The 14,094-nt window shown below is 42.3% G+C and overlaps 1 protein-coding gene across 3 annotated transcripts in view; it reads left to right on the plus strand.

The window, feature by feature from the left end:
* Positions 1-13,793, plus strand: part of tnxbb (tenascin XBb) — a 109,235-nt gene extending 95,442 nt beyond the window's left edge. For all 3 annotated transcript variants that reach the window (XM_078176031.1, XM_033637131.2, XM_078176032.1), the window contains 10 exons: positions 1,496-1,639; positions 2,293-2,412; positions 6,296-6,445; positions 6,539-6,681; positions 9,284-9,416; positions 9,508-9,659; positions 10,887-10,983; positions 11,270-11,425; positions 11,551-11,714; positions 12,977-13,793. In XM_078176031.1, coding sequence (XP_078032157.1) covers positions 1,496-1,639; positions 2,293-2,412; positions 6,296-6,445; positions 6,539-6,681; positions 9,284-9,416; positions 9,508-9,659; positions 10,887-10,983; positions 11,270-11,425; positions 11,551-11,714; positions 12,977-13,063 — 1,346 coding nt within the window. In that variant the 3' untranslated portion in view covers positions 13,064-13,793. The remainder of the gene's footprint in view (positions 1-1,495; positions 1,640-2,292; positions 2,413-6,295; positions 6,446-6,538; positions 6,682-9,283; positions 9,417-9,507; positions 9,660-10,886; positions 10,984-11,269; positions 11,426-11,550; positions 11,715-12,976) is intronic.
* Positions 13,794-14,094: the final 301 nt, after the last annotated feature.

Below are 14,094 nucleotides of genomic sequence, written 5' to 3' on the forward strand. Positions count from 1 at the left end.
ACAACAGCAAAACCCCATCAAAACATACTTTTACAAACTCTCACACAACTCATGCAGAATAATCCAAGTTTCATTTATGCAGTCGTATTCCCAGTACCTTAAACGCCCTGAGCATACCTGAGCCCATGCACATGAGCTTGAGCTTAGGCTCGCTACTTGGTCATGTGTGAGATAGCACACCTTGATGCCAGACTCCTGACAAGAACTGGTCCAAACACAGTGGCCCAATTCTGGCCCTCTGGCCGGACTACACAATATCAGCCCGATTTTAGTCCAACACGACTGTCGTACAGTGTTGGCTCAGATCGTGAACGACAATGAATGTTTTGCGCAATAACCCCTTGTTTTATCCTGTGTAGTGTGTCATAGTAGACAATAACGACGCCACGTCTGAGACGCCTCATGAGGTCCCAACAAAAAGTCTAGCATTTTTGATTTTCTTTTTGTCTTCCACGACTTCTCCCTTCACAGCCGTCACTTTGACCAATAGAAACACAGAGCGATCTGCTGCTGTAGACAACTTAAGGTCAACAACACCTCAGCCTTTTTATTATTTTCTCTAGGGACGTTACCACACAGAGTAAAAAAGGAAAAATGAAACAGCAGAGGGACTTTAGCAACCTGGTGAATACTGCCATTAGTATCAGGCTAGCAAATAAAGTTATTTCTTCATTATGGAGGATATAAAGGAATAAAATTCACAAATAGTGATGGGGCTTTTACTCACCACATCTGCAGAGGGTACCAGCTTCATTTTAAACGGACAACATTAGAAACAGGCCTTTATTTCTCATTCCTTCTGTATTTTTCTAGTTTTACTTTTAATCCTCTCCCGTTTGCCCTGTAAAAGTTAACGTATCAAGCCGTCATTTTAAACTCAACACTCCTTATATCCTTTTGAAATTAAAAGCCCCTCATAATTTCAGTTGAGAGAATCCCTCAATTTTCTAAAAAGGTTTTTATTGTGAAACACAGGAACTTGTGGAGGATTCAGTGACTTACATAGTTTGCATTCAGTACTTCAAATGTTTTCTCCTGCTATCTGGTGGCTACTACAATTTCAGTTCTACTGGGACATGAACAGCTACAGTGACTGAAATATTAATGGTAATGATAGTAAAAATAGGACACGAATAATCCCAGGGATATCACGCACAATGTAAAAGACAACCAGCTATGAATGGTCGTGGACTAACGTGTAGTTTGTCATGACTGTCAGCCAAGTTGGCAAGATTTTATGACTCCACCATTGCCTAAATCTGATAAAGTGACTGTTGGGATAGACATAAATGTGGTGTAGTCTGACAGACCAAAGGCAGCTCAAATTGGTTCCTCTGTAACCAGAACACAGCGTGTGGGCCGACGCTCACCTGGAATCCATCAGTGGGAGGAGATGTAAAGTGAATTTGTTATTATTGTGAATATGCTGCACATTTAAGTTTGAAAAGCAAATATATTATTAATTTTGATTAATTTCTTCTTTGTGTTTCTGCAGGTGAGCCAGTGTCGGTGTCTGTGGATTCAGACGACTCCACCGTCGGCCTTTCACAGCTCTCACCTGGTTCTTCCTATGAGGTCAGTGTCATCTCCATCCTCGGGCTGGACGAGAGCGATCCAATCAAAGACTTTGTCATGACACGTAAGTACTACAGCTTTCACATTGTTTTATTGTAGCTGAGCTGAGCTGGTGTTGAACCCAATAGGAATATAATGAATGTATAAAGATTAGACATGCTGTGTTTTTTCAAAGGGAAATATTTCCAGTTTGAAAGTGTTCCCGCATGATTTACTCCAGAGAGCGTGTTCCTTTAAAACTGATACTATGTTGCAGAGGAGAGTCTCCCATTTTCTATTTTTATATTAAACTTTTAAAGAAAGAGAGTTTAAATTTTCAACATATTTTAAAAAAACCTGCATGTTTTCTTGAGTTTCTCTCAACATGTATTTCAGGAAATCTTTGGCAACATCTGCAGCAGGTGTTGAATCTGGAAACAATCCCTGCATTTAATCTCAGAGGAGTTTCATCCTGCTTTGTGTTACTCAAAACTCTGAGGGTGTAACTGTTGACAAACCCAACATAATCGGTCTCACAGTGTGAAATCATCTCTCAGCTTTCTTTATGTTTCTTCATCTTTTTTTTTGTTTTTGGCCTCTTCTGCACATTCCAACAGTGCTCTGTTGTCATTTCGTAATTTTTTAAAATGCTGTTTTTCTTTGTGTTTGGTTTTTAACATTTTCAGTGCAAATGAAGTGAAATGAATAAAAATGTCATCATCTTTTTATCACTTTCAGTCCCTGACCCTCCCACAGACCTCCGAGCTGTCAACATCACAGATACCAAAGCCTTGTTGTTGTGGCGTCCAGCATTGGCCACTGTTGATAAATACGCCATCGTTTATGGCTCTGGGACAGGTCAGTGGTGATGCTGTCAAGTGTCTCTGCAATAGAGTTAATGTTTCTGTGTCTAATGGAAGATTTTTTTTCCGTATCTGTTCATTGTGCAGCTGCAACCCTACGATAATACAGGTTCTATGAAAATTCGACGTTTTTGTACAACTTTTACTCTTTGTTTTGCTTGTAGAACTATAAAAACCTCACCGTTTCTGCCGAACATCTCAAGAAATGTATGAAAATTTAATGTGCTATTATCCAATCATAACCACTCATGTGAACTCACTTCAGCAAGTTATATGGACTTTCTTTGAGTTGGTGTAAGATATTTTTGCAAAGACATTTAACAACAACAGAATATCCCTTTATCAACAGAAGCCCTGTCAAAGTATCATGGGCACAGTAGTTTCTGAACAAGATAATTGACTCTATCTAAGATACCAAAGAAGTGGCACCCTTCAGGACTGAAAAATAAAGCCAAAGTGCCAAAAACTGCAGTTCCTCTAATGGCCACTTGAGGCTGGCTCTGAGAGTGAGTCAGTCCCCAAAGACCCTCATGTTAAAATGCCCAACTTTAGAAATAAACATGTTTACAGCCTGGTACTTAAAACTGTTTCGGGCTCTATAGCTAATTTCAACATTCAAGAAAACTGTACTGGCAGTTGGATTTTTATATAACTCACCTTTTTACATTTACCAAGGTTTTAAGTTACACATAATTAAGTGCATGCTTGCTTTAAGTTAGAGGTGGGTGACGTCAGCTTTGGTAAGGTAACATATCATGGTGTAACCTCAGATTCAAAGATTATAGGCGTAGCCCCAGCTGTCGCTTCTTCAGTGTGTTACAGTTCATGAAAGTTAATTGCCACTAACCTCAACAGCCAGCCCCAGGTCAAATCCCAAACATCCTACAGTTCCCAGCCCTTCACAATATGTTTCCACCAATTATGTTCTCCTTCCCACAAACATTCCTGTAATCATCACTTAAAGATTCTACTCAATGAAGCCTCACTTCGCTCACAGACGTGCCTAGAATTTACTACCCATTACTATTCCTCAGTCCTCTCAAACCATCCTAAAGCAACGTCATCTGAAACTGGCTCTATTCAACACACGATGTCTGAACAACAAAAGCCTCATCCTAAATTAATTCATCACTGACGATAACCTGGATTTTCTTTGCATCACTAAAACATGGCACAAATCCCTGGACAATTTTTCACTTCATCAGACCACACCCACTGGATTCAGATATACTGACAAACCTCGCCCTGAGGGCCGCGGAGGTGGTGTTGCTGCTATTCATCAGAAGGACATCAAAATAACCACCATTTCCATCCCTGCAGTTAACTCATTTGAACATCTTGTCTTCAAACTCTCTGGTCCCAACCCCCGGTCTCTGCCCCCAAGCCACACCCCTCCTTCCTGTCTGATTTTTCTGTTTTTTGACCCAGCGCTGTGCCATTTCACCTTCTGTTCTCCTCCTCTGCAATTTCAATCTCCAATCTCTTGATAATATGTCTGCCCCTATCCTCAAAAAACCCAGACTCAATCCCGACATCATGACCAATCTGGTCTGCTCAACTGGTCTAACATTACACCACCTCTCTAGCATCAACCTCCATATTTCTGACCACCTGGCAATCACTATGGACATTAATATCCCCATCCCCACTCCTAAAGCAAAACGCACAATATCCTTCAGAAATCTCAAATCCATCACTCCCTCAGCTCTCTCAGCCTCACTCACCAGCATAATACCTACCTCCCCTCCCCCTTTCTCCGATGACCCCACTGACCTTGTCCACTATTATAACACCACCCTCTCTTCCTGCCTAAATCAGCTGGTCCCCATCAAAACTAAAACCGTCTCCTTCACTCACTCTGCCCCCTGGTACACCCATGAGCTCCACACCATGAAATCCCGAAAGCGTCAGCTGGAATGACTCTACAAGAAAACTAGCCTAACAGTTCACCTTAAAGCCTACACAGACCACCTGCTACACTACAAGAACGCCCTCAACACAGCCCGGTCCAACTACTACTCTCATCTCATACACTCTGGCTCCAACAACCCCAAAACTCTTTTCTCCACAATAAACAAACAGATCGACAACATCTCCACATCCTTCACAGTCGACAAGTGCAACTCTTGTCATTCTTCCAAACAAAAATTAACACCATCTACAGCAACCTGACCACCTCCCCTCACTTCCCGACCCCTCCACCTGCTCTCCCCCCCCACCTCCATCCCGCCACTGTCACACTTCCCCCCACTGACCCCTCTGGACCTCACAAAAGCCACTACAGGTATGAGTAACTCTACATCAGTTCACGACCCAATCCCTTCCTCACTTGTTAAGTCCTGTCTCCCTTCTATCTCCCCACTCATCTCCAGAATTATCAATGCTCAGTCCCAGATCCTCTGAAACTCGCCACTGTCACCCCTATCCTCAAAAAAACTGGACTCAATCCCGACATCATGACCAACTTCTGGCCCATCTCCAACCTCCCCTTTCTGTCAAAAATCCTGGAGTGCATTTGTTGCCACTCACCTCAAAACCCATCACACCTCCAATGAGCTATTTGAGACGTTTCAATCCAGATTCCGGTCACAACACAGCACTGAAACAGCTCTTCTCAAAGTCAACAACGACCTCCTCCTCTCCGCCAAATCTGGACACCTCAACATCCTCATCATGCTCGACCTCACTGCTGCGTTTGACACAATTAACCACTCCACCCTCCTCTCCCATCTTAAAACAACATCACTGGCACGGCTATCTCCTGGTTCAGATCATATCTCTCCAACAGACAGCAGTTCATCCACATCAATAACTCAGTGATGCAAACACAGGTATGGTGAAAAAAGAGAGAGCCTCTGAACTTCTAGGTGGGTCCAGGAGCCTAATTTCAGCCTTAAAGTTGCAAATTCCACACTTTCTCCATCTACGCAACCTCGGAGTCACTTTCAACAGCAACCTTTCATTTGAACCACACATTAATCATATCACCAAAACCGCTTTCTTCCATCTAAAAAACATAGCTCGGCTCCACTGCTCACTCACCTTCTCCACTGCAGAAACTCTGATTCACGCATTCATCACATCCAGACTCAACTACTGCAATAGCATTCTGTATGGTTCATTTTGTAAAGTCCTCAATAAACTGCAGTACATCCAGAACTCTGCTGCCATCTCCTCACCCAGGACGGCTCCCGCAACCATATCAGACCCATCCTAACCATGCTATCACCAAAAATGGTCACATCTGGCTCCAAAATTCCAAGATGGCAATGGCCAAAATGCGAAACTTGAGTCTACAAAGAAATAGTTGATGTCACCATGGATGTATATACAGAACTAGATACAGTGTTGAAGATCAGCACTGCTTCTGCACTGTAGGGCCCACAGAGCACTTCTCCTGGCCAAGCCAGCTACTTCAAGTTTAGAGCTCCGCTAATTTGAATAGGGATGGTGGGGCTCTTCTAGACTTTCCAAATGTTATCGGACGGAATGGATCAAATTCTGATGGTGAAACGAGTCATTTCACAGTGGTTGTGACACTCAAAGAATTTTGTTCACTAATTTACAGACATCTCTTTGCCATGATAGTCTTTTTGGCCCATGTGGCATCATGTGACGGACATAATTTCAATGTTTGAATTGGTTGCAAAGCCCCAAATTCCTCCTCAGGACCTGAACTAGAGGCTTTAAAATGGGAGGCCACAAACCAATGGGTGAGCTTACAAGGCCTGCGTTTTTTATTTTATGTTGTCTCTGATATCAAAGTAGTTGATTGAAGCAGAGCTCATTATGATGTTAAACTACAGACTAAAGAGTAATAACACTAATAATAATAATGATAGTCAGTTTCTGATTGTTTTGTGTTTCTGTGTGTTCAGATTCAGAGTTGAGGATCACAGTTTCTGGAAACGCAGCAGAGCAGCAGCTGAGCGGACTGGAAGGATCCACCACCTACACCGTCACCGTTACCAGCCAGCTGGGCAGTAAGGAGAGCTCAGTGGCATCCACAAGCTTCACCACCACTGAGGGTCAGCACACACACACACACACACACACACACACACACACTCTTACCTTTAAGCAGTTGAAATCACTAGAATGACCCTACTCTTCCTCTCCAGGCTCTGGAAGGGACGGGGACGGTCCTCGTGATCTCCAAGCTAACAATGTGACTCCTCGGACTGCCTTGTTGTCATGGAAACCTCCCTTAAATCCAGCGGGCGGCTACAGACTTACCTATCAGACCGACGGTCAAGAACTGAAGGTGAGAAGAGTGTTTGACTTTTTCACTCAGTATTTTTAAAAACAAACTTGTGATTAGAACGTATACCTGCTGTCATCACAAGCGGTGGTGATGGTGCTCTTACCTTTTACTTAAGTACAAGTACCAATACATGAAAAAATACTCCACTACAAGTAAAAGTCCTGTGCTTAAATTCCTACCTAAATCTGGGGAGGGTAGAAATCTGGGGAAAAAAAAAGAATGAAGAAAAAAGTGAAATGAAAAGAAAGAATAAAATGTCAGAATTTAAAAATACCCCCTCCTCCTGCAGCTCTCCCCTTTCTGTCCTAAGCCCCTCCCACTAGAGGACCACGGGCATATGCACACACTTCATACATTGACCTACTGTTTCCCATACATTGATTTATTTCATCTAATTTGTCAAGTTGCACTCAGATCACTCACTCAGCCCCTCCTTGCCCTACTTTCTGTTCATCAGACCACAAATGAGACAAGAATTAGTTGCTAGCCACTCCACAGTCCCTCCACCCTGTCCCCTGCTGCTGTGGACTGCTTCCTTGTTGGGAGGGAGCAGCTGCTCTGAGACAAACCTTCAGTGGACGACTGAAGATGCTCGAATTTGGCTGGTGCAAACCCCCAGTCCAGGTGGCCAGCAGCAGTGCAAGGTTTAACTTTTGTAACAGCAGCAACAGAAAGTTTACTGCTCCAATGGGGAGTCAGGGCTATCTGGTCCCATGGAAGTCAGGTTTGTGCTGGCTGGATTTGAGTTGCTGCGGCTGCTGACTGGGGTCCATCTCTGGAGCTGCTGCCCGCTCTCCTCCCAGCAAGGGGGCCTGTAGCGGTGGGGAGTGAGGCCGACTGTGATTTGAGACTTTAGCTAACATTACCAACATAAATGTGAACTTGGAGCCACAGCCTTGAGTCTTTAGCTCTGGTTGGCAGAAGGCTAGAGTATTAGCAATATTTTCTCTTCATCTCCTTCCTTTACCAATATTGATACACATTTTCTTTCATTTATTGTCAGACTCTCATGTAGATTATTTTTGATAAGTGCATCTTCCTTTTTTTGGGTTGCTTTGCAGTGTAGGCAGTTACTGCCAATGCTGGAATAGCAACTTCCTTTGCAGGATTCTCCACCATTGAATCAGCCTTTCACCATCCAAGGGGATGTGCACACAGATCTGCATTTGTAAAACAGCCAATAGGAACATCCTGTAATTGGTCAAAGTCTTCAGTCAGGGGTTAGATTTTCTAGAGCCTGAAAACAGAGCCAAGAGAAGGCCAGAAGTCCAGTTTTCTCTAAGACCACACAATATGCTCAAATTATTCTGGAGTGAGTTTTGTACAAAATAAATCTGCCTACCCCAGCTTTAAGTAAAAGTACCAATAAATGAATGAAAAAATACTCCATGACAAGTAAAAGTCCTGCATTCAAAATCCTGCTGAGAGCCTAAGTATTAGCAGAAAAATATACCATCCATCGATCCATCCATCCATTTTCATCTGCTTATCCGAGGCCAGATCACAGGGGCAGCAGGCTAAGCAAAGCACCCTACATGTTCTTCTCCCCAGAAACACTTTATAGATCCTTCTGGGGGATCCAAAGGCACTCTCAGGCCAGGTGAGATATATGATCTCTCCAGCATGTTCTGGGTCTACCCTGGGGCCTGGAACACCTCTAACAAGAGGCACCCAGAAGGCATCCTGATCAGATGCGCGAACCACCTCAACTGACCCCTTTCAACACAAAGGAGCAGCAGCTCTACTCTGAGCTCCCTCCAGATGTCTGAGCTCCTTACCCTATCTCTAAGACTGAGCCCAGTCACCCCACGGACGAAACTCATTTTGGCCACTTGTATCCACAATCTCAAGTCTTTTGGTCACTACCTAAAGGTCATGACCATAGGTGAGAGTTGGGATGTGGATGGACCAGTATATTGAAAGCTTCGCATTGTAGCTCTGCTCCCCCTTCACCACGCCAGTCCAGGGCAGCACCTGCATCACTGCAGACGCCGCACCAAACCGCCGACCCATCTAACGCTCCATTCTACCCTCACTAATGAACAAGACCCCGAAATACTTGAACTCTCTCGCTTGAGGCTGTAACTCTCTCCCAACCCAGAGGGGGCAATCCATCAGTTTCTGGCAGAGAACCATGGCCTCAGATTTGGAGGTGCTGACTCTCATCCCGACTGCTTCACACTCGGCTGGAAACCACCCCAGTGCATGCTGGAGGTCACAGTGTGATGAAGCCAACAGAACCACATCATCTGCAAAAAGCAGACATGCAACTCTGAGGTCCTCCCTCTGTCTGTGCCTCGAGATCCTGTCAATGAATATATCAAACAGGACTGGTGACAAGGGGCACCAGTCTTTGTTTTGGAAAAATATACTTAAAGTAAAAAGTTTTGCTGCAGAATGTGACTGACATATCCTTATATATTATAGTAAATTTTAATACTGATGCATCAATGTTACTGCTAGATACTGGGCTAGTTTTATGTATTTTATAGAATAGAATAGAATAGAATATGTATCTACATATATAATGTTTTTTATATGTCTCAGTTGGGTTTAACAACTGTTGACCATCTCTCATCTTTGTGCTTCTTCTCCCTCACAGGAAGTTATTGTGGACGCCTCACTAACAGAGTACAACCTGACGAAACTTCATCCCGGCTCGAAGTACACAGTGCAGCTGCAGGCAGAGGGAGGAGGCCGATACACTTCCGCCATCTCCACTGACTTCACCACCAGTAACAGCTTCCACCAGATTATATTACTGTGTCATGGAGATTAACTGATGAAGAGTTTAAGTCCCACTTCCTACTCCTTCCTCTTCCTCAGGCACCCTGAGGTTCCCCTTCCCCGCAGACTGCTCTCAGGAGCTGCTGAATGGCATCCGGACATCGGGCGAAGTGGAAATCTTCCCACAAGGGAAACTTGGGACACCGATGATGGTTTTCTGCGACATGGAGACAGACGGAGGAGGCTGGACGGTACAGTGAAATCACTGACAGACAATTAATTGCAGTGAAGGAATGTTACTGAGTACATATACGTCAGTACTGCACTCAAGTACAAATTTGATGTATTCATATTTTGGCTTACTTTTACTCATACCACCCTCTACTTCTCCTGTTACAGAGGGAAATATTGTTCTTTTTGATCTACTACACTCATCTCACAGCTTTAGTTCAGATTCAGATTCAGAATACTTTATTAATCCCCGGGGGGAAATTGTTTGTGAAGATTTGCTGCTTTTCCTTTTAATAATGTTATTAATGTTAATGATTTTAATGTACTAATAGTAATGTTGAGGTTTGGATGGTTGTGTGGACAATACCATAGGTTGTATAAAATAATGGACATAGCCACCATGAGGTCACCCATTGGTTTGCTGACTCTTGTTTTCAAGCCTTGAGTTTAGCATTTTTGCCATCGCCATCTTGACATTTTAGAGCCAGAACACCCTAATTAGACAAGAGGATGGAGCTAACACTAACCCTAGCTGCTAGCTTGGTTAGCACTGTGCATTTAACAGCTATGGTTTACTGTAATAATCATGACACTATTTTGTTTTAGTGAAAAAACAGGCTTTAAAACATTAAAGCAAATGTACTTTAAATTTGACACGAACGCCCACTAGTTACTTAACTAAATTTTACTTATTATACTTTATTGAAGTTGTTGGCATGGTGGTACAGTGGTTAGCATTGTCACCTCACAGCAAGAGGGTTCCTTGTTCAAACTCCCGGAGTGGGGGAGCCCTTCTGTGTGGAGTTTGCATGTTCTCCTAAATTCAGCATGGGCGTTCTCCGGGTTCTCCAGCTTCCTCCCACAGTCTGAAGACATGCAGGTGGGGGATAGGTTAATTGGTGACTCTAAATTGCCCATAGGTGTGAATGTGGGCATGAATGGTTGTCTGTCTCCATGTGTCAGCCCTGTGATAGTCTGGCAACTTGTCCAGGGTGTACCTTGCCTCTCACTCAAAGTCAGCTGGTAGGCAAGTATTTTTGTGCCTTACATTTACCACAGCATTGTTGAAATGTAAAGTTTTATCAAATCTGCTACAGAATAATGTACAAATGTAACATCACCGTGATTTGCAGAAAGGTACAATGCTAACATTAATTCTGAAGATTGGGTTGACTATGTGGTCCCAGTCTCAGGTTTTTTTAAGGTTTTTCTGTGAGGAACCTGGTCCATGTGTTCTCTGTCTGCAGGTCTTCCAGAGAAGGAAGGACGGCTCTGAGAATTTCTTCAGAGGGTGGAAGGACTACACTAAAGGATTTGGGAGTCTGAGCGGAGAGTTTTGGCTCGGTGAGAGAATCGTCATCATGCTGAAACATTTTGAGAATATACAGTCACTGTTGTGTTCACAGCACAATTACTGTCCAAAAAAAGAGGGGTTGAAAGTTAACAGGCTCATCAGCCAGGTAGCAGAAAATGTGGACATATTGTTTGGTGCTACAACATAATCCATGCTTTTATTTTAGTGTTTTACTTCTTCTTATTCCAAAGAAAAAAAAAAAGTCAGTCAATATTAAACCAATTCATTCCAAACAGGAAGACATGTTTTTTAGACTAAACTGATTAACTTCTTCAGGCCTCGAGGCCCTCCACAACCTGACAGCGATGACCAGGATGACTCTGCGTGTTGACCTGCGAGACAAAAATGATGCAGTGTATGCCAAATACTCGACATTTGAGGTGGCAAAGAGGAACTACAAACTGACTGTGGGTGGATACAGCGGCACTGCAGGTGAGAGGAAACGAGGGCTTGACATCTTTTAAGGGAAAAACTAAGGGAAAAACAAGCCACTCTGGACTTTTGTTCTTTAAACACACCTCTCATCTTCGTGTCTCCTCTACTGTTCATGGTCTCAGGTGACTCTCTCAGTTATCACAACCAGCGGATTTTCTCCACCAAAGACCGGGACCTGGCGCCCTTCATCACACGCTGTGCCATGTCGTACCGAGGAGGCTGGTGGTACAAGAACTGCCATGAAGCGAACCTCAACGGCCTCTACGGCATCAGCGTCAAACACCAGGTAACGTTGTCACACAGGCCTGTTCAGTTAAATACACATAAATTACATGTTACTACTGAAGTGATGGATATTTGCATTCAGTTAATCAAACTTTGGTGTGTTGTATTTTAATTTTCAATGATTTTTGCGTTATATAGAATAGTGGCATGTTTAACCGTCAGAAAAAGTACTGACTAGTCTCAGCATGGATTAGTTAATATTGATATAACAGGGTGAAAATTTCTGAGCTAAGTTAGCCTTAGCTCTGTGAGTAACCCAGATTTAGCTAGCTAACTTATACAAATAAACAGAACGTTTAGAATTGTATCAAATATGTATTTGTTTTTTTTTGTTTGTTTGTTTAATTGGACAAACTTTCGTCGTGATTTACCCTATCAGGGTGGAACTTTAAGACATTACAAATAGATTAACATTAGGAGGATATATTGGCAGGAGTAGAATATAAGTGTGTTGTCTTTAGTGTGTAATCACCGGAAAATAAGAATTGTTGTGTCCTCCTTACCTTAGAATGAGACATTTATCTTTACATAGCCAGTTTTGGGCAAGTTACTCTCAAAATTAAATATATTACATATTACTAGTTACCTTCTTTTAAAAGTAATGTTACTTTACAATGTTACTCTCTGTGTAGCGTGAAACACTGATTTGTAACATGAAACTGCTTAATTCATTGTTTTTACCAGTTTCAATCAGCTCGTCTGTTTGTTTTGGAAAAGAAGAGACCTCTGTTGATAATTCAGCTCCTGGTAGAAAACCTCCTAAACGTCTGGATCTTAAGTTATCAGATAAAAAAAGGTGACCACACTTTAGTAGGTGCTGGACTAGCTGCCTGCAGTGACATGCCAAACTCTCAGAAACACATTGATTTGTAACGTGAAATAGTGTTATTCTGTGTTTTTACCAGTTTAAATCACTGCGTTAGTTTGTTTTGGAGAGGAAGAGACCTCTGCTGATACTTCACCTCCTGGTAAAAACCTCCTGAACAATAAACACTGAAGAAATTAGAAGTTTTAGCTGGCTGCAGTCTGCAATTCACCGCTAGTCCCTCTAAATGTTTAACACTTAATGGTGATCTTCATAGACGAGAACCTGGTCCCTGTATAGATTTTAACGGCTCATTATAAACACAACAATTCTTTATTTCAGGTGATTATACGCTAAAGAAAACATAATTTTCTGTACGTATGAACACACATTTAGTATCCTGTCTGACATCAGTGTGACTTTCTGTGTGTGTGTGTGTGTGTGTGTGTGTGTGTCAGGGTGTAATCTGGACCACCTGGAGAGGAAAAGATTTTTCCATCCCATTCACTGAGATGAAGATGAGACCAGCAGCCTTCAGAGGATGAGGATGAAACAGAGGATAATGAACTGCTAAACACACAATGCAGGATGGACAGCAATGTGTACATACATGTGCAGACACACAAACACACACACTTGAACACACACATGCATTCAAACACACAATAATTTTGAACAGGGAGCCTTGCTCTCACTTCTGAGGAGATGAAGACGTATTTTTTCATGTGTATAGAGGTCAGTTATCAGTATGTTACTGTAGATTGTACAGTTTTTAAGCATCTTTTTAAAGCAGGGCTGCTCCTAGCTCCTCTATATTTAAAGGGTCAGTTCACCCACATTACAAAACCACCTCCCCATCAACCCATGCAATATTCTGAGACACCTGAAACTTCACATATAATGCAGAATCACTTTACAGGTGTACATGTAGCTGATGTTTGCAGCACTTTAACCTTTTTTGTCAAGTTTAATGGACGAAAACAGCAACTTTTTCATTGTTTTTGATGTAAATAAGCCGGTCACCAAAGAGTTAAACATGCAGTAAAATATAGAATCATTATTGTATCATTTGGTGCTGGTCAAGCAGAAACCTTGTCTCCAGAATGTTTACTATCCAGGAAATAAATGATTGTTTTGAGCTTGATGTATGGTTGACTTCATCCTGTGGGACTTAAAAAGGGGAGGATTTACAGGTTTGTTTGTTTTTTCAACGTGACAAGTTCTCCAAGAATGTATTTCTGATTGAGTTCATCTGAAATAAAACCAAACAAAGGATCTGGTTTGCTATTTGAAGCCTGTGGATTAAGCACCTCATAATTCAGCTCTGCTTTATAGTTCAACAGCACCACCTGCTGTTTGCTACAAGATATAGTAGATATGATGAGGGGGAGGGGAAATTCAGGTGTTATGGCAGCACATAGACAGGAATAAGAACAGATAAATAGCAAAGTAAAAAATAAGAATAAATAAAATAAGAGTTATGTACAACTAGCATAAGAATAGAAGTAAACAAAAACTATAAAAGAGCAGTTAAGGACAAAGTTATGAGGTAAAGTGACATGGTATGATTAACCCT

The sequence above is a fragment of the Epinephelus lanceolatus genome, chromosome 16 (assembly GCF_041903045.1).
Source record: "Epinephelus lanceolatus isolate andai-2023 chromosome 16, ASM4190304v1, whole genome shotgun sequence".
Classification (NCBI taxonomy): domain Eukaryota; kingdom Metazoa; phylum Chordata; class Actinopteri; order Perciformes; family Serranidae; genus Epinephelus; species Epinephelus lanceolatus.